The 25523-nt window shown below is 34.4% G+C and overlaps 1 protein-coding gene across 1 annotated transcript in view; it reads right to left on the bottom strand.

Moving 5' to 3' along the window:
• The window catches only part of COL4A5 (collagen type IV alpha 5 chain), a 273551-nt gene that overhangs the window by 106205 nt on the left and 141823 nt on the right, over positions 1-25523 (bottom strand). The window contains exons 5-21 of the mRNA XM_032757441.2: positions 23639-23683; positions 23491-23553; positions 20852-20905; positions 20467-20493; positions 18645-18725; positions 16332-16394; positions 14324-14359; positions 14194-14235; positions 13933-14025; positions 11726-11779; positions 11573-11629; positions 11263-11307; positions 9404-9457; positions 7828-7869; positions 5621-5753; positions 1133-1306; positions 725-808 (exon numbers count right to left, since the gene is read on the bottom strand). Coding sequence (XP_032613332.1) covers positions 725-808; positions 1133-1306; positions 5621-5753; positions 7828-7869; positions 9404-9457; positions 11263-11307; positions 11573-11629; positions 11726-11779; positions 13933-14025; positions 14194-14235; positions 14324-14359; positions 16332-16394; positions 18645-18725; positions 20467-20493; positions 20852-20905; positions 23491-23553; positions 23639-23683 — 1147 coding nt within the window. The remainder of the gene's footprint in view (positions 1-724; positions 809-1132; positions 1307-5620; positions 5754-7827; positions 7870-9403; positions 9458-11262; positions 11308-11572; positions 11630-11725; positions 11780-13932; positions 14026-14193; positions 14236-14323; positions 14360-16331; positions 16395-18644; positions 18726-20466; positions 20494-20851; positions 20906-23490; positions 23554-23638; positions 23684-25523) is intronic.

The following is a 25523-nucleotide window of genomic DNA, read 5'->3' as shown; positions in this document are numbered from 1 at the left end:
GGAAAAACTGGTGATGTGGGAGAGGCAAAAATTGCTGGAAAAAAAATCCTTGGGGAAATAAGAGGAAATGAAATCTATTGTATAAATGGAAGAACTGGCTTTAGATAGGAGCAGTAACAGTAATATGCAAGAAGGGAGACGATATGGGCACAGGTGCAAGTAGGTAAGTAAATATGGTGGTAGCAATCAGTGAAAGTTCTCTTGTTATTGCTGTAATTGGTCAGTGAAGTAGGAAGCAAGGTCAGAATAGGGGAGGAACTGTTAAAATTTGAAAAGAGAAGAGAAAGTGTAGGCTCAGAAAACATGAAAATTTGGATTATGCTTTTGTTCCAAGTGAGTGCAATGAAGTGAGAGAAGGGCAAAGGAATCATGGATTTATGAATGGAATTGATTACAGTGATTGATAATGGAATTTAAGCAAGGTTAAGAGGGAAGAAAGGACATCAAAAAGTTAAGCATTAGTCAAAGTTGCTAGGTCTCAGTGGGGTTGGAGTATTGCTGGAGTCAGGTTACTAGAGGTAGTAAGCTAGAAAGAAGAGAGCGATCCAAAAAATGGGATGCATGAAACCAAGATCATGTAAGTATAACACTATTGGTAATGAGATGGTCTTGGGGTATGACCATGGGAGTCAGTGGCTAAGGTGCGATGGAGGATACAGGGGATATTGCTGATGATTTGGAAGAATGAAGAAAATGAAGGAATGAATATGTTTGGAGATCAAACCTTTCACTCCTTGTTCTCCTTGGAGTCCTTTATCACCTGGAGATCCTGGGGGGCCTGGAGGGCCTGCTTCACATATCTCATCACCTGAGTAAGATAAAGAAAGGATAGCAAGCTAATTGTGAAATATCCAGAAGATTAAAGAAAGCCTGACAAGCTAGAAAAAGACCTATTCTCTGAAGAAATACAAGTACCTATAAGCAAAAGGAAAATATAACATTGCTGATAAATACTATATGAAGAGCAAATGTAAACATCCAAGAACTACCAAAACCCAAAAAGTAGAAGCAGTAGTAGAATTTCTTAGATATCAGAAACTCAACAAATGAGGCCAACCTTTAGCTAGAGTTACTTATAAACAAAACAAACAAAAACAAAAATATAACTTAATAGGAGAAAAATATAGCTTACTAGGCGGGATGTGAGGGCCAGGAGGGCCAGGAGGCCCTGGAAGCCCAGGAGCCCCAGGCTGTCCATCAAGTCCAGGAGGTCCAGGAATGGAAATTCCAGGTGGTCCTTCATCACCTTTCTGACCCCTTTCTCCAGGAAATCCAGGGGGGCCAGGAGGACCCATAACTGCAGCCCCTAAGATTCAAAAAAGTGATCAAAATGATTTCATCTTAGAGATGTTACTTTAGTTCTCATTGAGACATTAGATAATGATAAGATCTTCCTTTAACATATAATTCTGGTTATGTTATTTTTTTTTGATGAGACTCAAAAGTCTGAAAAAAAGGTTGAAAAGTTCCAAAGAATGTAAGTAACAGTTTGAGGGTAGGAAATAATAATTTAAAGTAGCTTTACTACTTTTGGAAATTACTAGTAACCCCATCCTTTGACACTATGTTCTTATAATCTTAAAAATACCGGAAAGTCATTAGCAAGATAAAAAGGTATTTCAAAGTTACCATATAAACATGGCTCTGTTTCCAGACATTCTTCTGTTACACTGGTGATTCATGCACCACTAACACATTTTTTAGTTACTATAACTTTATAATGTTTTCAAAACTGCTAAGGAAAATATGCTTGTCTTTGTTCATTTTTAAAACCATCTACAAATTTACTTTTCTAAATAAATGTTTCAGTTTCATTTTCAAAAACTGGTTGGGATTCTGAATGGGATTAATTTGAATTTAAAGATTATTTTTTGGTAGAATCAACTGTATAATATTGGTTTTTCACATCAAGTAATAATTAAATTTATTTCTCCATTTATTTAGTAATTTTATATTATTTAATAATAATTTACAAAATTCTGCAAAGAAGTCTTACACATGTATTGTTGGGGTTATTCATGGGTTTGTTTTATAACTACTGTGAATTTTAATACTATTACTATTGTGAAGTGTACTTTTTTCTCTTGTACGCTTGCTGGTGAAGAGGAAGGCAAATTAAGTATGCTACTCAGATCTGGCCATCTTGCACACATATTCTCTTTAAGTTCTGGGAATTTGTCAACGGATTTTTTAAAGCTTTCTGGTAGATAATCAGATGGTCTCTGAATAACTGAAATTATTTCTTGCCCAAATCTGTTATTTTATGACTTTTTAATAATACCCATTCTAACATGTGTTAGTATCTCATTGTGGTTTTACTTTGCATTTATTTGCTGATTAGTGATGTTAAGCATTTTTTCATGTTTGTTGGCCACATGTATATCTTATTTTAAGAAGTGTTCTCTTCATGTCTTTTGCCCAGTTTTTAATGGGGTTGTTTTTTTCTCTTATTGATTTGTCTAAGTTCCTTATATTAACAGATTCTGGATATTAGTCCTTTGCCAGATGCACAGTTTACAATTATTTTCACCCATTCTGTAGGCTATTTACTCCACTGATTGTTTCTTTTGCTGTGCAGAAGCTCTTTAGTTTAATTAAGTCCCAATTGTCTATTTTTGTTTTGGTTGCATTTACTTTTGAAGTCTTAGTCATAAATCTTTATCAATGTCCAGAAAAGTTTTTCCTACATTTTCTTCTAGAACTTTTATAGTTTCAAGTTTTGCATTTATGTTTCATACTACATTAGAATTGCTAAGCCAGCTTTTTATGTATAGCATTTGCCCAATATATATTGCATTATTTTCAGATTGTATCTGTCACTTTGCTTTAGATATGTCTACTGTGCACTATAATAGGTATTTTTAATTTCAATTTTATTTTAGTCACTGTCGTTTAATCAGTGTTTAGTTCTTTCAAATTTGTTGGATTTACTGACTTATTTTTAATTTCTTCTTGTCACCTTATATTTTATTTTCTACTTACCCAGATTTGTCTTTATGTTGCCCCAATCTTAACTCATACTATATATGAGATTTTTAGTCATTTTCCTTCTTCGATTGGTGTGTACATTATACATTTTATTTCTATTCTTCTCTAGTGGCTATTATTAACATTTTAACCTAGGTACTTAAACCTATATATTTCTAAAAATTTATACAGTTAACAAGATTTATATTATCTTTCCCTAACAAGACAAAAACTCTTATCCTTATTCTCTCTGCATCTACACATCACATGTTAATAATGTTTACAATTATAGCTCCAAGTTGTTACTTAAAACACCTTTTTAAAAAATGACCAGTACTGATTTAGACTTAATATGCTTTACTAATATATTTTCTAAGCTTTGGTTCTTGCATCCTACCGCTATTCTCATTTTATCCAGAATTCCCTTTATTCTTTTTGGAGTAAAACCTCCAGTAACTATTTCAGAGACAGTCTGAAGGTGTTAAACTTCCTATGTATCTCATCTTCACATTAGGATGATAGTTTAGGGTAATACAGAATCCCTAATTCATAGTAATTTGTCCTTATCACTTTGAAAATGTGCTCTATTATCATCCTCTGACTCACTGCTTTGTAGGTGATCGGCCTTTTGTTCTCAAATAGTTTTTAAAAGCTTCTTTTCATCCCTGAATTCTGAAATGTCCCTACAATGTGTCTAGTTATGGACCTTTGCATTACTATTATTTTACTATTGCTTAGTGCTTCGTGAGCTTTTTCAATAGTGATGTATGTGTTTCTTAATAGATGGAAGTTCTCAGCCATTATTTTTTTCAAATGCTGCCTCTTGTCCCATTCTCTCCTCCTTGACCTCCCTCATGAGATAATTTTGGAGCTTCTAGGTTTATCTTTTATACCTCTTAACTTTTCATTCATACTTCCCAACTCCTTATCTCTTTTACTGCATCCTGAGATAATTCTTTATTTCAATTTTCCAGATACAGTCTGTATTTAATTCACTATCTTGAGATTAGGAATCTGAAGTTCACATTTAGGAATCTGAAGTTCACATTTAGAGCATAATGGAACCTATATTTATTTTCTTTCTCTTGGGAAAGATCACTGAATATCACTCATCTCATCATTTTAGTATTTCATTAGCCACGTATTTTTGAAGGAAAAGGAATAATAATTTATTGAATATGTATGTGTGCCAGGCACTGTACCACATGCATCTAGAAATCTTACATAAATCACTATTATTACCCTATTTCAGAGAACATTCAAATAAACATTCTAGATAAGGGCAGTACTCAATTTGTGGCCAAATTAGAAATGTTCCACTACACTGTGTGTTTTCAAAAGGAATAATATAAAACTCAGTATTGAGCTCTAAGATTTTATTGTATAACAAAATCACCATGGGGATTTCTAGTTAGGTATTTCTGAAATTTTAGGTGGATAACGCTGCTTGCCATTTTTATACGGGAAATCTTGCAAAACTAGGCATTACTTGGGGAGAATATCCTTCCCTATTAGCATGAAAAGTGTGATGATTTGCCTATTAAGAATTGTTTGGTGTAATTTATTAATAATACAATGTACCCCAGTTAATATGGCTATCATCAAAAAGACAAAAAATAACAGATGCTGCAAGGATGCAGAGAAGAGGGAACACTCATACACTGTTGGTGGGAATGTAAATTAATGCAACCATTATGAAAAAAAAGTATGGCGGTTTTTCAAAAAACTAAAAATAGAACTACCATATGTTCCAGCAATCTCACGTTTGGGTATATATCCAAAAGAAAATAAATTAGTAATTCAAAGAGATATCTGCACTCCCATGTTTATTGCAGCACTATTCGCAATAGCCAAGATATGAAATCAACCTGAATGTTCATCAGTGGATGAACAGATAAAGGAAATGTGGTATAAATACACAATGGAATATTATTTGGCCATAAAAGAACGAAGTTCTATCATTTGCAGCAACATGGATGAGCCTGAAGGACATTACGTTAAGTGAAATACACCAGGCACAGAAAGGCAAATACAAATGCATGTTCTCATTCTTACGTAGGAGGTTAAAAAAAAAAGTTGATCTCATGGAGGTGGAGAGTAGAATGATGGTTACCAGGGGCTGGGAAGGGTCAGGGGAAATGAAGAAAGGTTGGTTAATGGGTACAATCATACAGTTAGATAGAAGCAATAAGTTTCAGTGTTTGGCAGCACAGTAGTTCACAGCAGTTAACAACAACTTATTGTATATTTCAAAACAGCTAGAAGAGAAGATTTTGAATGTTCCCAACATAAAGAAAAGAGAAATACTTGAGGTAACAGATATTCTAGTTACCTTGATTTAATCATTATACATTGTATTCATGTATTAAAATATCACATGTATCCCATAAATATGTGCAATTATGTATCAATAAAAAATAAAATGTAGAAACGGGAATCTTAGGATTAAAGGATACTATTCACTTGGGCTTTTTTAAAGTACAAGTGAGTAATATGGTGAGAGAAGGTATAGTAAGAGTTGGGAAGTATCTGTCAATTAAAAAGGACTTGTGTCTTCTACTTCCATGCTGACCATGGAACTAATCTGATAAAAAGTATACATAGATTAGTAAGGATGCTATAAGCACAAGGCCATAAATGCAATCTCATTTACCTGGAGGTCCAGGAAGGCCAGGTGGACCTTGTATTCCAGGAAATCCTCGCTCTCCTTTTTCTCCAGGCAAGCCAGGCAACCCAATGTTTCCTTTTTCTCCTATAGTTATACCAGTCCCAGGTCTAGGAATTACCTTTATTACAAAAGAAAAAAAATTAAAGAAATGCAAAGAAGAAAAGACTTGTTCTCCTGAAAACATTATGGGAGCTACATATGATTACAATGTCATCATTTTCACATAGTTTATGAGTCACATTCTGTATCACTCCCATCCTCCAACTGATTAGAAAATGTCTAATACAAGTAACAACATTACCATGTTCCTGAGCCCGAAGCATATAAAACTAAAAGTATTTTTTGATGTCTCTTCTCCTATAATTCACATTCAATTCATTCCAATCTCCTAAGCTTGACAATTCTTTACAGAAAACGTCTCTCCAATTTGCTCCCTTGATTTCTGCTGCCACAGCTATATTATCAACTCACACTTAGAGTAACAGAAGCACCTCTGATCTTCTCCCTTGAATTCCAATCTATTGTTAGGATATGCTTCCTCAAAAACCATTTGTGTGTGTGTGTTAACTATTCTGCTTAAGGACTCAAAATTGCTCACTACTTTTTACTATAAGTGCTGCTACTTTTAATCCTGAACTGTAAGTCACTTCTCACTTTCAATACTTCTCTCACCTGTTTAATCTCCTACTATGTCTTACAATAAATTTTTATTATAGTGAAGTCTCTCTGATTCTAACCATTTCATTCAACTTGCACGTTCTTGTCTATATCTTTGCATATTCCATTCCAAACATGTGTAATGCCTTTCCCCAATCTTTCCCTTTATTAACTCACATTTATTTCTTCCTTTAAAAAAGAAAACTCCCCCATAAATATATATACCTACTATATACCAAAAAAATTTAAAAATAAAACCCATGTTCTTTATTGATTAAACCCAACTAACTAATTTCTTTTTACTCTGTATTCTTGTAACTCATTATTTTCTAAAAAACTTAATATTAAATAAATTAAATATTAACAAATTCTTCTTACAGACCTATAAAGGTAAATGAACTTCAAATTTAAGAGACTGCCAGTCTGATGTACAAATCAACACCTAATATCAGTGTGATAGTTCATCCTGTCTCTATTGGATGGATATAAGAAATAGTCACACAAAAGGAGACAAAAAGTTGTGGGACCTAAGATTGGAATAGTGATTCAAAAGGGAAACTAGACTGCTAAATAGGACCGTACTCTCAAAATTTCCATTTCTTCTGATACTTATTAAAATTGTATCTTCTCATTTTATAAAGAGATTATTTCCTAGAGGACTGAAGCTGATTTTAAAATGAAAGTGAATAAAAAATATCTAAGATCTTCTTTAAGTATATCCTCATTAGATTTAGTGCAGTCCTAAGTATTAATAACTGAGACTCACTATGGATAATAAGAATTAATGTTACATGTCTGGACACATAAGTTTTCCAACATTCGCACTGTTGCGGCTTCAATGCAGTTTGAAGTCAAGAGTCTTACTAAATTTCAACCAAAGAAAAACCAATATGTTAAACCTCAGCAATGATATTTTATTCCTAATAAGACTGGAAGTATATTTGACTTAAATTTCATAGTGAACATAAACATGACAGAAGATCTGTAGCTCCCCCACCCCCAATTATTCTTTCATAAAGCAGCTTCCTACATGCATTATTAAAAGTCCCTAGAAAGCACACACTCAGGAGAGAAAGAGGTGTGAATCAGACAATTACAAATTGAGAAAACCTAATAAGACCAAATCTATCTTTCTCCTGAGCTCTGCAGGGGAAAGGATCAATCCCCCACCCCCACCCCAACTTCCCCAAGTTTTGTTTTGTCGTTGTTGTTGTTTTCATTGAACCTTTGTAAGCAACACTTGCACCACCTGCTGGTTGCTTGAGAAATGATCTGGCAATCACGAGGCAAAACAACCCAATGCCATAATTTTAGACCTTTACCATGCAGGAATACTGCATAGGCAGAACAATACAAAGACCTTGAGGTCAACATTACTGAAGTTTTTAGATGTAAAGACTTTTAAGCCAGTAGAAATTGATAATGACTTGAAATTTTGTGTTCTATGAAGAAAAAGTAGGGAGTATGCAATTAAGGCACAAAAATGATAATGTATTAATAAATTTGATAAATGAGGACTAAAAAAAAAAACTTACAAGTCCAGGAGGTCCAGGTGGGCCAATGTCACCTTTTTGGCCCTGTTCAATGCAATTGTAAAATAGGTTAGTAAAATTCACATGAAAACATCAATTTCCTCAAGAATATAAGAGAAACTTTCCAAAAAGACCCAGAAATCAATCATAAAATACCTCAAATGAGAAATGCAACATGAAGTAATGAAACAATTCTGAGTTAAGCCTAACCTGTGATGTTGTCTCAGATTTACTAGCTATATAATCTTCACCAAGTTAATTAACTTCTCTGGTTTGTATACAAAGAATAAAGATTTTTGGACCAGAGTTTTAAGGTATTTCTAGTTGTAATATTCTTTGATTTTTAAGATTCCTATTTCTAGCCAACTACAAATACTCTATAAAGAAGATAATAGAAAAAAAATGGTAGCAGTAGAATCAGTGAAAAAATTACTTTTTTTTTTTTACATTTAGCCATGTTTCTTCTCATAAAACTAGTCAAGGACATAAATGTAGTTCCATTTCTACTAGTGACAGATATTTTAGATGTGATGGACTTCACTATCATCAATAATAGCTAGTAAATCTGAATTGCTTTCATGAGCTTGCTCTTACAAGCTAATGAAAGACAAGTTCAGATAAAACTTTTATCCTTGATTAGTAGCTACAACAGCATAAAAAACCCCACAATATTCAGTATTCAAATGTTACTCTACTACTGGCCAAGACACAAGGATGGTCTTTTTCATACTTCTATTCTGACTCTAGACTTGTTCATAGCAGCCATCCATCTATATACAAATACTATTTGACAAAAAATCATTTTATCAGAGTATTTCCTACCTCCATCTGTTCTAATTGTGCCTTTTAAGCCATGCTAGAACTTGGACCTAATTTAAAAATAAACCACCACTAAAATATGTGCCTTCTGGGTACATTCAAGTTTGTAACGCCTTTCCTTCCTTGCCTGAAAAACAAAAAAGCTTTCAGTTTTTGATACAAAGCAATGAAAAACAAGAGGGATTGGAGGACTGGTTATTTTGTGCCCTGCTAAAAATCTGGTAATTGTATGCTTCATACAATCTTTCAAAGTCACTTGAAAAATAGGTAACTAAATAAATGACCTCAGTCAGGCTGCATTGGCCCAGTAGGGGGGAAAAAACAACAAAGAATTAGCCACAGACTTACAGACAATAATTGCATACAGAATGGAAATGTTTAGTGGTGATGTTCTACATTCACAGTTATAAGCCTTTTTAGTAAGGGGACCTCACTAAAATAGTGCTGAATTCTCTTTGTGAAAAAAAAAGTTTTGCCGATACATGCTCAAAGTAAAGGCAATGACTTTTCACAGTGGAAATGCTAAAGTTAAACAATCCTCAATGTATTTCTGCAACACGGACTGTGATTTATGGCAATGGAATAAAATTTAGCAAGTGTGGTATAAAAGAAAAATGAGCAAAAAATGAATAAAGAAGGCATATTTTGAATATAAAAGCTAGTTATGTAGACTTTTTCCATTTATAACTCAAGCCTGGGAGAAGAAAAGGATTATTTTCGCTAGACTAAACCAGTCACTTCAAAGTATTCCAATTCTTACCTTTTCACCATCCCTTCCGGGTTCACCAGGGTAACCAGGATCACCAGGCAAACCCTTTAAAACATAGAGGATAGGTGACATCAGCACAAATGATGGGGTTAGGAATTCTCCAAAGATCGTCTTCTCCATAGAAGCAATGCGAATACTGGCAAAAATGGTCAGTCAGAATTAACTTTCAGAACTTAACCAAAGCTTGCAGCAATTCAAGGAGTGTTTTCTCAGAAAAAAAAAAAAAGCTGAATATTGGTGAGAACTCAGAGCTTTGCGGCATTTTAACTTGCTCTATTCCCACCACCTCTCAGAGCTTTGTGGCATTTTAACTTGCTCTATTCCCACCACCTCTCCTCACAATCAAGGCGAAAACCAGCAACCTAGCAGCAACTGGAGAGGAAAGAACAGGGTTGGAGCTCCTTCAAAGCACCATTTCCAGAGAATTATCATTATTTGATCTGTCTGCTGGTTCAAAAGAAGACTATTTGCAAGGCTGCCTTTATTTGACCCGACTGGGCTCTCCCAGTGCAAACACAGAACAAGAGAACAGCCTCCCTACCCCCCAACCCCAATTTGCTGAAAACACTAAGAGGCAATTGTTGAATATCACAGCTGCCTGAATCAAGACAAAGACCAATTGTTCCAAAAGAAGCCAGGAATTGAGGCCCTGAATTTACCTCTTGATATTTTATAATACAAAATATTTTTGAACTAGAGATTGTAAGGTGAGGATTGCCTGTTTAGTAAAATATCCTGAAACAAATTTATCTGAATTTAGTAATTCTAACCTGTCTTGTTAAGAATTATCCTTTTCCCTTGGAATAACTTACAAATTTCGTCAAATATTATCTCTGTCCTTGAAAAACTCTTGCCTACTGCAGATACTCTTGATACTGAAGCTGCTTGAAATAATGTTCTTGGACTTACATATTTTATTTCCCATGCCCCTTTTTGGTAGTAAGTAGAAGAATTACCTGTCAAAACTTTTACTGAAAAAACATGTTCACACACACACAAAAAAAACTGTATGGGAACATTTATATTCATATAAATATTTTTATATGAGTATAAAAGTTTTATTCATAATGGCCAAAACACAGAACTAACCAAAATATCCTTCAATGGGTAAATGGATAAACAAACCATGGTATATTCAAACTATCAAATACTACTCAGCAATAAAAAAATGAACTGATACACAATTCAATGTATTATGCTATGTGAAAGGATCCTGATTCAAAAGGCTACATACAATATGATTCAATGTATCTAACATTTGGGAATAGGCAAAATTAAAGAGATTGACAAAAGATCAGTTGTTACAAGGAGGCTGGGACAGGGGAATAGGGAGGGGATAACTAAAAAAGAGCATGAGGGAACTTTTGAAGTTGATGGAAGTGTTCTTGATTATGGTGGTGGTGACACAACTGTATGTGTTTGTCAAACACAGAACTGCAAACTAAAAATAGTTCCTTTTACTTTATGTAAATTATATCTCAATAAATCTGACTTTAAAAAATAGAAGAACATCAAATTTATATTTGGTGTAATTGAATTGTTTGTAATTCAAAGGATAAATGCTTGAGGGGATGAATACCCCATTCTCCGTGGTGTGCTTATTTCACATTACATACGTGTATCAAAACATCTCATGTACCTCATAAATAAATATATACACCTACTATGTACTCACAAAATTTTTTAAAAATTGAAAATTATATTCAAAAGACAAAGACTGGAAAATTTCAAATCATTTAAACTATTTCCAGACCCCACAATGTTTGTCAGACTGCTTCTCTACCACCTTATGTTATACCAACACATAAATGTCTCCAGTTTTGCAGGGGGAAAGAACCTTAGCTACTTACAGGAATTCCTGGTTGGCCATTTTCTCCATCTTTGCCTGGTTTACCCTATAGGATACAAAGAAATGATAGGGCAACCACATACATTTGTTAGTTAGGAAGCACAAAGTTAAAGAATATAACAAGCTTTATTCCTGGCTTGGACTATATTAAGTAGACTTTTTAGGCATCAACATTATAATGTCAATAGTGATATTCTGAAACAATGGAAGTAAGATGTAGGAAGAAAGAATAAAATCACACACACACACACACACACACACACACATATTTAGAATTTTTTGCAAAGAATATTAGCAGTTACATCACTTACTCTTTTGCCTGGCTCTCCTTGCTCACCCTTCTCACCTTTCTCACCACCTGGGGGACCCTGTACACATAAAAATAGTTTCACAATTGTTCATGGGATACTGTGTACCAATACCAATTTACATTAAATGATACTAAAACACTTTAGGTTACTTACTGGAGGACCACGTATCCCTGGAGGTCCAGGAGGCCCTCGGTCACCAGGAAGTCCCTATGCAGTAGTAGGGGAAAGTAAATCAATGTTAATACTGGAACATGCATTTTCATTCTAAGCACTAGAGCTAGCTAGGAGCATTTTTAATAAACTGAACCACGGCTACATCTATGTTGCAGCAACATGGTTAGAGCTGGAGGTTATAATCCTAAGTGAATTAATGCATGAACAAAAAATCAAATACCACATGTTCTCACTTATAACTGAGAGCTAAACATTGGGGACACAATGACATAAAGATGGCAACAATAGACACTGGAGACTACTAAGAGTAGAGGGAGGCAGGTAATACTTGTAAAACGAACTTCTGAGTACTATGTTCACTACCTGGCTGATGGGATCTGTACCCCAAACCTCAGCATCACACAATATACCTATGTGACAAACCTGTACATGTACCCCCAGTATCTAAAATAAAGGTTGAAATTTTTAAAATAATAAAATAAAATAAAAATAAATCTCCCCCTAAAAAAATTAAACTTAATTGAATACTCATGTAGTATAACCAAAGATAATAGGTGTTTCTAACTTAAAGTTGAAATCTTCTAGGCAAAATTAACTAGAGCTATCTTTGCTCATTTCAGTTAATTTTTTGTCTATATACAAGCCAAGATTTGAGGTAAATAACAAGGCAACACTTAAAATGAAAATAATGACAATTTTTTATTCTTATAAAATATTTTATAAAAAGCAAGAATACCTAAAACAAGGAGATTTTGGGGTCACATGGCATACATATATTTTGGCAGATAATTAAATGGCCAAATTCATATTGATGGTAGAGTTTCAATACAACTTTTCCTTTTTTCTTAACTTTCTTATTCACATTTAAGTGAAACAAAAATGCACACATTCTGTTAAAGTGTGGGCCAGTATGCTTTCAAAATATATCTAATTTCCCTCATCTACTCTAGCAAAAGCAGGGTATCAGATAATTATTTCTAAGCACAACAAAGGTTTATAGAGTAATATTATCTTTCTCCTTGCATATCAGTGAAATGTAGGGAACACTGTCATCATTCTGACTTACCATAACCTAATTTTATACATGAATGGATTCTTCAAATAGCCAAAAATGGAAATAACCCAAATGCCCATAAACTGATGAATAAATGGATAAACAAAATGTAGACTATTTACACAATGAAATATTATTCAGCCATAAAAAGGAATGAAGCACTGATATGTGCTGCAAAGTGATTTAACATGAAAACACTATGTTAACTAAAAGAAGCCAGACACAGAAGACCACATATTATATGATTCCATTTATATGAAATATCCAGAATAGGAAAATTTACAGAGCCAAGAAGTAGATTAGTGATTACCTAGGGCTGGTCAATTTGGGGAGAAATAAGGAGTATAACTAACATAGGTATGGGGATTTTTTTGAGGAAGCCTAAGAATTTTCTAAAGTTAGATTGCACTGATAGTTTCACTACCCTGTGAATACACTAAAAAAAAAAAAAATTGAATTGTACACTTTAAATGGGTGGATTATATGTATGTAGACCGTATCTTGATAAAGCTATTTTAAAAATTTAATGATCTCGGCCAGGCGTGGTGGCTCATGCCTGGAATCCCAACACTTTGGGAGGCCAAGGCGGGTGGATCACGAGGTCAGGAGTTCGAGACCAGCCTGGCCAACATGGTGAAACCCCGTCTCTGCTAAAAATACAATAATTAGCAGGGTGTGGTGGTGGGCACCTGTAATCCCAGCTACTCGGGAAGCTGAGGCAGGAGAATCGCTTGAACCTGGGAGGCGGAGGTTGCAGTGAGCCAACATCATGCCATTGCACTCTAGCCCGGGTGACAAGAGCAAGACTTAGTCTCAAAAAAAAAAAAAAAATTAATAATCTCAAATCCTTGTTATTTAAAAAAAAATACCCTTATATATAACCACATTTCAGCATATAATGCATTTTAATGGAATGCCACTTACATAGAAATATTATTTTTAACTTTTTATCATTTTATTTTATTTTTTCAACTTTATTGAGGTATAACTGACAAATTAAAAATTATATATATCTAAGGTGTAAACAATGTGATGTTTTGATATACATATACATTGTGAAGTGATTACCACCATCAAACTAATTAACATATCCATAGCGAGATTTTCATTGACTTCCTCCCTACTTACTCACCTGATCTCCTTTCTGAAACTCTACATCAATTGGTCTTTTCTGTTCACTGATCTGCCCAGGTGGCCCAGGTGGGCCCTGAAGACCTTGCTCACCCTGTTTGCAAGATAAAATAAGACAGTGATACTTCATAACCTCCACAGAGAGTAACATAACATGCAAGATAAGATAACTGCAAGAAGCAAGAGAAAGAAAAAGACAGTTCAAATGACTACAAAAAGAGAAAGTTGAGGGCTGAATAACCAGCTCTCTTTCTTTACTCACTTTTTCACCTTTGGGTCCCTGGAAATTTAAGCCCATATTCCCCTGGAGAGAGAAATTTCCATTTAAAAATCTCACTGACAGTGAGAAAAGGAATCCACACCAAATAAGATATAAAGAAAAAGAAAATTACCTTAGGTCCTGGAAGTCCTGGTGGACCAGGAGGGCCCTAAGAAGAGAAGACAAAAGAGAAAATAAAATGTTATATTAATAAGTTAATTTTAAAAGTTATTTAGTTTCAGAAAGAGTAAGATGTGAAAAAGCCCATCAAAATAGTATTTTCTTGTTTGTTTTCATTTTAGTCAGAGACACATGTTTTAATTGATTAAAATGAGCTAGATGAATGTGAGTACCTCTGATGACAGAATAGAAATGTGCAAGAGAAAAATGCTGGGATGGGCAGAGGTAGAGAGGTAGCCCCACTGTCAAAAATCAATTCAAAAGTTAATCTCAATAGACCCATCAAATTTTTCACATCAGAATTATAGGTAAACTTAGGTACCATAAAGCAATTAACTCTAATTAACTCTCAAGTTCTAAAAAGCATGTGTTTATTTTTTAAAATCCAGTTTGATTTTTATACAATAAGACTTTGTGTATTTGAGAATGTTTCAAGGTTTAAAAAATTAAATAGGCACCTTTCTGCTCAAGTATGTTGCCTCTTAACCTCAATGGGCCTATTTATTTATATATTGTATCTTGGTGGCATTTCTTTCTTTCTTTCTTTTTTATTTATTTTTTTTTTGAGAAGTAGTTTCCCTCTTGTTGCCCAGGCTGGAGTGCAATGGAACGATCTCGGCCCACAACCTCCGCCTCCTAGGTTCAAGCGATTTTCCTGTCTCAGCCTCCCGAGTAGCTGGGATTACAGGCATGTGCCACCATGTCTGGCTAATTTTTTGTGTTTTTAGTAGAGACGGGGTTTCTCCATATTGGTCAGGCTGATCTCAAACTCCCAACCTCAGGTGATCCACCCACCTTAGCCTCCCAAAGTGCTGGGATTACAGGCATGAGCCACCGCACCCGGCCTCTTGGTGGCATTTCTAAGATTTGGCTTCACCTGTTGAATTAGCGTTAATTCAAGGAATATCTAGAAACGTAAAGTGAATTGGTTAAGTGGCCACAATGGTTGAGGAAATTCAAGGTGTAACAATATACTCAAGGGGCACCAATGTTCCAACAGCAGAATTAGGAAAAAGTGCGAAAGTCCAAAGTTTCATGCTTTGCATGAAGTCTACAACTAAAACAAACGAAAGGGTTTTCTCATCTTCCCCCAAAAAGTTACAGGAAAGCAGAAATCACAATCTTTTCTGGTAGATTCTTCTAGCAGTTATCAAACATTATTTCCTTCACTCAAAAGTGCAGGACCAATTGTCACAAACAAAAATGTACAATCCATAAAGGTATAACGAAAACTGTCACTTACATATATGGTAGATGAGAGATAGAGTGGCACATGAGAAATTACTTCTACTGAAATACAATTTTCTTGCCCTTTTAAGAGGGCAACAGCAAAGCTGTAAGTCCAAAACATGACTTGAATGAAATCTAAGTATTGCAGAAGTAAAAACACTTAGAATTTACTAGGATAGAAAATAAGAGTGACTACAGAGCTAGTAAAGTAAGAGAAGCGGTTGCACATTCAGGATCTGTAGTTTTTGGGGTACAAAAACCTGTGACCAATTGCATAGTGATCACTCCCCTCACAAATTCTACTGTTTTGTCCCAGGCGCCTAAGAAATGAGAGCCAATATTTTTTATGAAGTCCTGCTTTTGTTCTTCTTAAACAAAAAATTACAGTTTGAAGAAACATGTTTCATCAAGTGATTAGAAAACTGCCTTAAAAGACTTTCTGAAATGGCCAGAATTGACTTCAACACTGATACATCAAGAGCAACCAATAAAATATTTCATTGTAAATCTTTCCTTTTATATACCTCATTTTTCCATCTCTAAAATGGAGCCATTACTTAGAATGCATATTATTCACCATATCATTGCAAAGTCACCTTTAAATAAGAAAATTATAAATTATGAATGTTGAGAATGCATTATGTTTTCAAGTATTATAAATAATATTAATATTTGTGAAAGAAGTCAGAAAGGAAAGGGGGGGGGGAATTAAATTAAAGAAGAGAGCTTACCATCAAACCTGGTGGTCCTGGGGGACCAATTGGCCCTGGTATACCAGTGGGACCAGGTAGGCCCTGTTATAAAGTGAGTAAAGAAAATGATGAAAAAAAAGAAAAACAAGCCCCTCATTGTATTTTTTCTTTTTTTACACAAAGTCTCACTCATGTCACCCAGGCTGGAGTGCAATGGCGTGATCTCAGCTCACTGCAACCTCCGCCTCCCGTGTTCAAGCGATTCTCCTGCCTCAGCCTCCTGAGTAGCTGAGATTACAGGCACCTGCCACCAGGTCCGGCTAATTATCATATTTTTAGTAGAGACGGGGTTTCACCATGTTGGCCAAGCTGGTCTTGATCTCATGATTTGGTCTCCCAAAGTGCCAGGATTACAGGCGTGAGCCACTGTGCCCAGCCCCCTCATTGTATCTTATAAAGAACTAAATGGATGAAATTTAGACTTCATTTAAACTTCAGTCGTCATTGGAATTCTGCTCTACAATTTTATCATTCAGCAATATTATAAGTGAAATTTTAAAATGCACAGGGACAAAAGGATTAAGTAATTATAAGAAAACTTGTGGTTTAAGGTGGTAAATAAATATAAGACAAATAATAAGGAAAATTTACAAAATAAAGTGATAAAGGTATGCATTTAGTTGGGGCTTTTATGCTACAAATGAGAAGGGAAAGGCTACTACTTTCAAGATAGCTTCTCTAATTTTGAAATAGATAAGATTAAAGACAGAAGGAAATGAGAGGAACTGGAATAAATTATAAGAGAATGATACAAGTGTTATGGATTAATTTGGCATGTTAAAAACTGAAAATTTGGCCTACAATCTAGCAATTCTATACTTAGATATAAATCATGGATTTTTTTTTTGTAATGAAAAAATTGTAGGCTGGGCACAGAGGCTCACACCTGTAATCCTAATACTTTTGGAGGCCTAAGCAGGAGGATCACTTGAGCTCAGATGTTTGAGAGCAGCCTTGGCAACATGGTGATAACTTGTCTCCACGAATATTTTTAAAAAGTAGCCAGGTGTGGTGATGTGCACCTATGGTCCCAGCTACTCAGGAAGCTGAGGTGGGAGGATTGCTTAAGCCCAGGAGGTTGAGACTGCAGTGAGCCATGATCATGCCACTGCACTCCTGTCTGGGCAAGAGTGCAAGACGCTATCTCAAAACAACAACAACAACAACAACAAACACCACATAAAACAAAAAACACCAAAGTATGTTCACAAATGGAAAGTTATATGAAAGTGAAATGGAGTGAACTAAAGCCATATCCAATAATATGGATGAATCTTAGCATATCAAGTAGAAAAAGTAAGTTGCAGAAAACTACATAAATATTACATTATTTTATAAAGCAAAGCTAAATATTCTATTGCTTAGAAATATATGCATATATAATAAAGCTATTTTTAAGGCACAGATGGTAGCTATGTGTTGGGGGAATGCAGAAGGATTTGATTACCAAGGGACACAGGTTGATTCAAAATTATTTGTAATTTTCTAGCTCTTAAATGTTGTTCACTTTAGAGTTATGCTTCATAACACACATATATTTTGCATGTATTCTGTTGTATTTTCAAATATTACTTCATAACAATTTATAAAATATAAAGGGCAAGATTGAGTGAATTTTTAAAACTATGGATGAGTGATATCAAGTAAGGAATGAGAAGGTAGCTAATGAAAAAAGTCCCCAATCTTGTATCTTAGTGATAAACTACCAGGAAGTTTTGATTTTTTTATTTTGGGCAAAGGACTCGATTATCATGAAATACAAACCCTAAGAAATTGACCTCCTAATCTATACTCAAAAGTTACTGCTCTCTCTATGCATGTTTTCTGTAGGCTAAAATTTACTTAAGATTACATTTGATGTTCACCATGTATAAACTGTATTCCTTCAGCCTTCAAAATATGTTCATATATTATGCATAACTGATAGTGTTACAAATGATATATCTTAATATATTCAATAGGACTCCCATAATTTTTATTTTTAATTAGGTCTTTTGTAAATGTACAAAAGACCCTACTGCTCTCCACAGTACAAGAATAAGAATATAGAACCCTATTTCTGCTGCCAATCCCCAAAAAACTGGATAGAAAGGCAAAAGAATGAAGCCAATGTTGTTAAAATTCTCCCTGGTCCAGATTGCTGTTATTTTCAGGTAGAAAGTACATGTAATGTCTAGTAAACATCTGATGGTAATTTTTATGACAAAAACAGAGAGTACTAAAGGTTGAGGGATTGTTGTAATCTTCTGGTTTAATCAATATAGCAAAAAAAGAAAATCACTGGATACTTACTTGTATTCCAGGAGGACCTGGATATCCTGGATTACCCTTTGGTCCTGGCAGTGATGACATAATTATACTACCTGGTTCACCCTAAAAGAAGCCATCAATGGAAATTCTAAGACACAGTTATTATACATGAAAACCAGCAAAACCAGAAAAATGATCTGAAGATTCAATTTGTAACAGAGATGTACTAAAAGATTAGGCCATCTCAGTAATAAAAATGATAAGTTTACCTTTTAAAGGAAAATGAGGAAGTGGCCAGAGTACACTGAAGAACAGTAGATTTATTAAGAGTGTAGTACCTTCAGTTACTCATTAAAAAATATGTAGTAAATATTAAGTATTTGCCAACAATTGTGGTAGGTTCTGGGTAATCAGTAATGAAGAAGATAAACATGGCCTCTGTTCTCATAAAGCTAACAATATAATGGGAAAATACAGACCCTAATATGTGAAAATATAAGATGACAATATCAAGGGCTGTGAATATTAAGGGCTATGAAGAAAAATAACATGGTACAATAATTGAAAAAAAAACTAGTGGAGAAAATTACTTTAGTTTGGGTAGTCAAAGAAGGGCAATCTGTGAAGGTAACATTCAGGTTGAGACCTGAAGGATAATAAGGAGTCATCCAGGCAAAGAAAGGAGGAAGACTATTAGGCAAAGTAAACCATATATACAAAAGACCCTAAAAGCAAAACGTTTGGCACATCCCAATAACTAAATGCAGACTGATGTGGTCAGTGAGCTGAGGGATAAGTTTAGTGGTTTAAGATAAGGCTGTCAATGTAGGCAAGGACCAGAGCATGCAGTTCTTACAAACAAACTATGGACTTTACCTTAGATACACAGTAGAAAGCCCTTGAAGGTTTATAAGCAGATTAAATTATCAATTAACACTTTTAAAATGTCATTCTTGGTTGCTTTGTAAAGAATAAAACAGGAGGGGAGGTAAGGGTGGAGTAGCGGTGAAAAAAAGAGACTAGAGACTAGATAAGAGGTTACTGCAGTAATCCAGATGAGACATTACAATTAACATGGTAACAGTGGAAATGAAGAAAAGTGCATGAATTTAAGGTGCCTTTTACAGGCACACTTAGTGTTTAGTGATGGAATTGAATGAGGAGGTGTGTGAAGGAATGGAAGATATAAATACTAACTCCCAGGTTTTGAGATTATGTAAAAGTGTACATAACATATAGAGATGCAAATTTGAGATATGAGGAACCACAGGGAGGAGCGAGTTTATTTTGTGGGTGGATTAACTTGGAACACGTGGAGATGTCAGAGAGGCTGATGAATACACATAGCTAACTCAGAAGAAAGTCTGATTTGGTATTTAGTAACTAGATAGTAATCAATAATATGGGCATTAATAATATTTCTAGGCATTGCAGGGAAGAAGGAGTACAGACTGTGACCTGATGCTTGATGGACATAAAATAATGAGCTTACATAGAAGACTGCAGATTAACCAGAGTTGTAGAAGAAAAATCAGGAATGGATAGTGTCACAGAAGCCAGGGAAAAAAGTAATTCTACAGAGAGTAGGTGGTCAACTGTATCAAAGTGTAAGAAGATGAAGACTTAAAGTATCAGCAAAGAAACTCAAGTCTGATATACACATTTTCAGGTGTATCAGCACATACAAGGTACTTAAAGCCATGGGAACACAGGAGACTACTTAAGGAGAGTTTCTAAGTTTACACCTGCACAACTTCTAGAAATATCAATTTTAAGACAGAAGTTTGAGTCATTATCCTATTGAAGTTGCCGGCTTTCTTAATATTTTATTCAAAACATTCGTTCCCCAGGATGAGATGCTTACCTTCATACCTGGGATCCCAGGGGGTCCCTATTATTAAAAAGAAAAGGGATTATTTTATATGTATGAGAGAGAAACAAGTCAATTACAGAATGCTTTCTCAATAGAGTATAAAATGAGTAGACTGCTGTAGCATCATTTCTGAATAGGATATACCTATTCAGATACCTATTAGGATACTTAGAGGTGACATTTATATACATATAAAATCCTTGCTTTTGCCCAGGAGAAAGCTATATTACCAACTTCTTTTTGAAACATTTTCCTCTAGTTTATTACTTTAAAATGTATTACTTTGTTCCACATGAGTGCATTGGGCTCTCTCACTACATTTCTGCTTCTTTTGTTAATTCCTGTGTTCATCATAATCCCAAATTTTATAACTTACTGGAGGGCCCTGTAAACCGGGAAAACCGGGACTGCCTGGAAATCCACGTTCTCCCTAGAAGGAGTTAAAAATAAAGAGCATAGAGGAACAAGAAACAAAGAATAACTATACCATCAAGATACGACTTCTTGAAAAGATTTCTGTAAAAGCCATTTTGAAACATGCCATATTGCCAAAAAGTTCATTAGCCTTCACTTTCCAATTACTTCAATATCAACTATCCATATCAATTCAACTTTTATCCCAATTCATCTATCTCAACCAGAAGTAAAGAAAAAAAAATCATCTACCTCAGTTGTTTTCTTCCAATAAAGACATTTTGAGACAATCACTCCACAAATTCTATCATCACATTTAATAGTTAATGATCTGTCCCAATTTCCTGCCCATGTGTTATATAGAGTCTTATTTTAACTGCTCTATTGCATTTTTCTTTTATTGTAAACTATTTCAAATTATTTTTGTAAAGGGGAAAAGATGGTAAGAAAGAAGGCCATTAATACCACCAAGAGGACAATAATAGCAATAGTTCTAGCAACTGCAGGTCATTATGTTTTCTAGGCACCCAGCTTTTCTCACTCACTATTGTAAAGTACTAATATGGACACTTGATTTAGAAAACAAAAGCTGAAATTGCTGTAGAAAAACACCAAAGTAACCTCCTTTCAAATACCTGTATGCCATGGTAATCCTAGAAACAACTTCATCAGAAGGTTTGAAAGAATAAAATTACTACTGTTGTGTGTCTTTGTGAGTCCAATACCCTTCTCTCCACCTTGTTACACATGGAAAAAGTAGGTCCCGAGAGAAAGGAAGTGGCCTAGACATCAAGTTTAAAAGACAGAAAAAGAAAAAAAACCTATACATTGTGGCTCCAACTTTAAAGTTCATTTTTTTACTTACATAGTAAGAAATATAAGAAAAGCATTCAGACTTAAACAAAATACATAATAAATCAATTTAATTTGTTTAAAATTTGTTACTCACATAATTGGAAGCCTGAAACACAAGTTAATCAACGCTCCCTTTAATCATATAGCACACTGTACTGATTATAGATACAATGGCCCTTCAAATTTGAAACTTTGGCTAGCGATCTGTTTGTTTCTTAAAGCACACTGGCAAAAATAAATAAGTAAATAAAAATAAATAACCAGAAGAGGCACAAAAATTTAGTTCCATTTAACATGAAATGTATCAGGCAAACTAACTCCACATTGGTCTTATCACTTTAAGGTTGCCCTAGCTAAAATGAAGAACACGATTAGTCCTCACGAATTCAAATATTTTTTAAAAAATTATTATTATTGACAAGGGTTACATTGACCTGAAGAAATATTGGAGATGAAAAGAAGTGTACTGCCTCAAGTATATAGTACAGAAATTATCACGAAATATGGCTATTGTAATGCAAAATAGTTGTTCAAGTTATTTTAAAAATATGCCCTATATAAAATCTGACATATGCCATTAGTTAGAAAGATCTGGCCAGGTGCGGTGTGGCTCACACCTGTAGTCCCAGCACTTTGAGAGGCCGAGGCAGGCGGATCAAGAGTTCAGGAATTTGAGACCAGCCTGACCAACATGGTGAAACCCCATCTCTACTAAAAATACAAAAAAATTAGCTGGGCATTGTGGCGCATGCCTGTAATCCCAGCTGCTCAGGAGGCTGAGGCAGGAGAATCACTTGAACCCGGGAGGCAGGGGTTGCACTGAGCTGAGATCGTGCCATTGCACTCCAGCATGGGCAACAGAGCAAGACTCTGTCTCAAAAAACAAAAAACAAAAAACAAACAAAAAACAAAGAAAGAAAGAACGAAGGATCTAAGGTATTTTATGAATCGTTTTACAGAATATTATGTGAAAAACAGAAAATACCAAAAGAAAATACAGAGAATAACAATACATTGCATTAACTTAGAGGAAAAGGAGAAAGGGGAGGGAATAAGAATTGGCTATAATATGTAAGCTTACAAGCAGAGCAAATTTTCCTCATTTTTTCTTGCTATCTATTACTTTATATTCAATCCAACAGCTGACTAAAGAGAAGAAACATTGGATCAGAAAAAAAAATGTTTGCTATATCTAAAGTTAGGGTTATTTAAAATTGTTAAATGTATCATCTTTGCTGATGAAGAAGTTTCAGGTTTCATACTGACAGTTTATAGTAAAAACAGATGTGCTGTATTACATATAATTTTTTAAGATTTTTCTTAAGGAAGTTATTTGGCGTGTTAAAAAACCTTAAAAACATGAAATATTTGAAAACATAAATTGTATCTAGTTTTCTAATAAGTAATACTTCTGAATGACATTCAGAAGTATTACTTTCAACAATTGATATAATATTTGAAACATATATATCCTAATTCTAATTCTCATCCTACTTTATGCTAAAGCCAAAGAAGGATTTGGTAAGTAATCTTCAACCCAATGCAATATCCCAGCTAATTATACATGTTTAATGAAATTATTGATAGTTCAATATATAGAAAATTGTAGTCAGAGCATACTTTATGTAATAGCCAAGACCTGAAGCCACTATATCCCTTCTTCTACATTCTTCATATTGATATCTTTAGGTTTTTAAGTTAATTATTGTCAAGTATACTACCTAAGATTAAGTGGATGCATCTCACCTTGGTTCCATTGCATCCGGGAATACCTTGAGGTCCTGGGGCCCCATCATGGCCTGGAATTCCCTTTGAAAAGCGACATAACACATGTATAATATGTCTTAGATTACTTTTCAAGAGGTTTCAAAATAAAAAGTAAAATGCTACTTACAGGAAGACCTGGTGTCCCTGGAAATCCAGGAAGTCCAGGAAGACCCTATAAGAAGAAATAAAATCCTTAAACTAAATGACAACCAATAACAATAAAATAACATCCTACCTAAGGATATTATGAAAATTATTTTAGAATAGATTTGGAGAAATTGTGTCTCACTATTTATTACTACTCATTGTTCTTTGAAACATTAGAGAAAAATCTCTTACATGTGTTTAAAAGTCTCTTTTATTGAAAACTATAAAAGAAACTTCAATTTGAAGGAGCACTATCTTCATTGCACTTATTAGGAGCAGGCAAATTCGTGGATGAAATGTCTCTTCTAATGGATAAAGATCTCCCAGGTTTGTGATGAAAAATTAATTCAGCAGGGGATGGGGGAGTGGCAAATATATTGCCACTGAAGACATTAATAGTGATCACCCCCAAAATTCTTAAATTTCTCTGTCATGATTGGCAAAAATACAAGTTTGACAATATTCTCTGTAGGTGAAGCTATGGTGAAAAAGTATTCTCATATACTGCTAATGAAGATTCAAACTCTATGGAGGGAAATTTGGAAATATCTAGCAAAATTACCCATGCATTTGCCCTTTGACCTAGCATTTCACTTCTAATAATCTATCCTGAAGATACCCTAGAAATTATGAAACAAAATATGAGAAACAAAGTTAACAATTGCAGCATTACTATAGCTAAAGTTTAGAAACAACCATGTAACCAGTTATAGTTAAAATTAGAAACAACTTGATATGGTTTGGCTGTGTCCCCACCCAAATCTTATCTTGAATTGTAGCTTCCATAATTCCCACGTGTTGTGGGAGGGACCCAGTGGGAGATAATTGAATCATGGGGGTAGTTTCCCCCGTACTGTTTTTGTGATAGTAAGTCTCACAAAATCTGATGGTTTTATAAGGTGTTTCCCCTTTCGCTTGGCTCTTATTTTCTCTTGCCTGCTGCCATGTATGATGTCCCTTTGCTCTTCCTTCATCTTCTGCCATGATTGTGAGGCCTCCCCAGCCATGTGGAACGGTGACTCCATTAAACCTCTTTCCTTTATAAATTACCTAGTCTTGGGTATGTCTTTATAAGCAGTGTGAGAACAGACTAATACACAACTCAAATGACCACCAATAGGAACATGACTAAATAAATTATGGCACATTCACATAATGTAAAACTATGATTACTATGTAAAAACTAATGATTACCTCTCAGAGGAAGATTAAAACACTAGGGAAATGGCAAGAATGAAAGAGAAGCATCTCTGACTACACCTTGTCTTATAAAACCACATAGATGTTTTAAATAATTTAAAATTTTAAAAAAGGTAAAAAAGGAAATCATTAAAAATGAAAAATAAATTGGATCCAGTGTATATATGTTCCAAGTTGCTGACAAAACCACACAGAGAAAAGAATTACTTCAAGGGCCTTTCATCAAACATGGTATCTTAACTGTAATTCTTTAGCAAAACTGGTCAATTAAAAGGGGGAAAACTCAACAAAGAAATAATTAATGGTTTTCAAGAATCCTATTATCACTATTAAAATTTAAATTTTTATTTTGTTAAGTTATACATTGTTATTTTGAAGCATATTGTAGGAAATAGGCATATTGTAGGAAAAAGCAAATAAGAAATTACATTTATGTTATTAGGAATGAACATTTTCACCTCAATAGAGAGATGAGGGGAAGAGATAATAAGTATACAAAATCTTTCTTAATTTTAAATTGCAATTGGAAGCAATAATATGAACTCATGTTAATTTTTCTCTTAAAAATACATATTTCCACTGAGAAGACATTGAAACAGTGACAAATCGAGTAGCAATAAAAACCGCTCACTTTGGGAGGCCGAGGCGGGTGGATCACGAGGTCA

Source organism: Hylobates moloch, unplaced genomic scaffold (genome assembly GCF_009828535.3).
Source record: "Hylobates moloch isolate HMO894 unplaced genomic scaffold, HMol_V3 SCAFFOLD_7, whole genome shotgun sequence".
In the NCBI taxonomy this organism is placed as follows: Eukaryota; Metazoa; Chordata; class Mammalia; order Primates; family Hylobatidae; genus Hylobates; species Hylobates moloch.
This window is presented reverse-complemented; position numbering and strand designations above follow the sequence as displayed.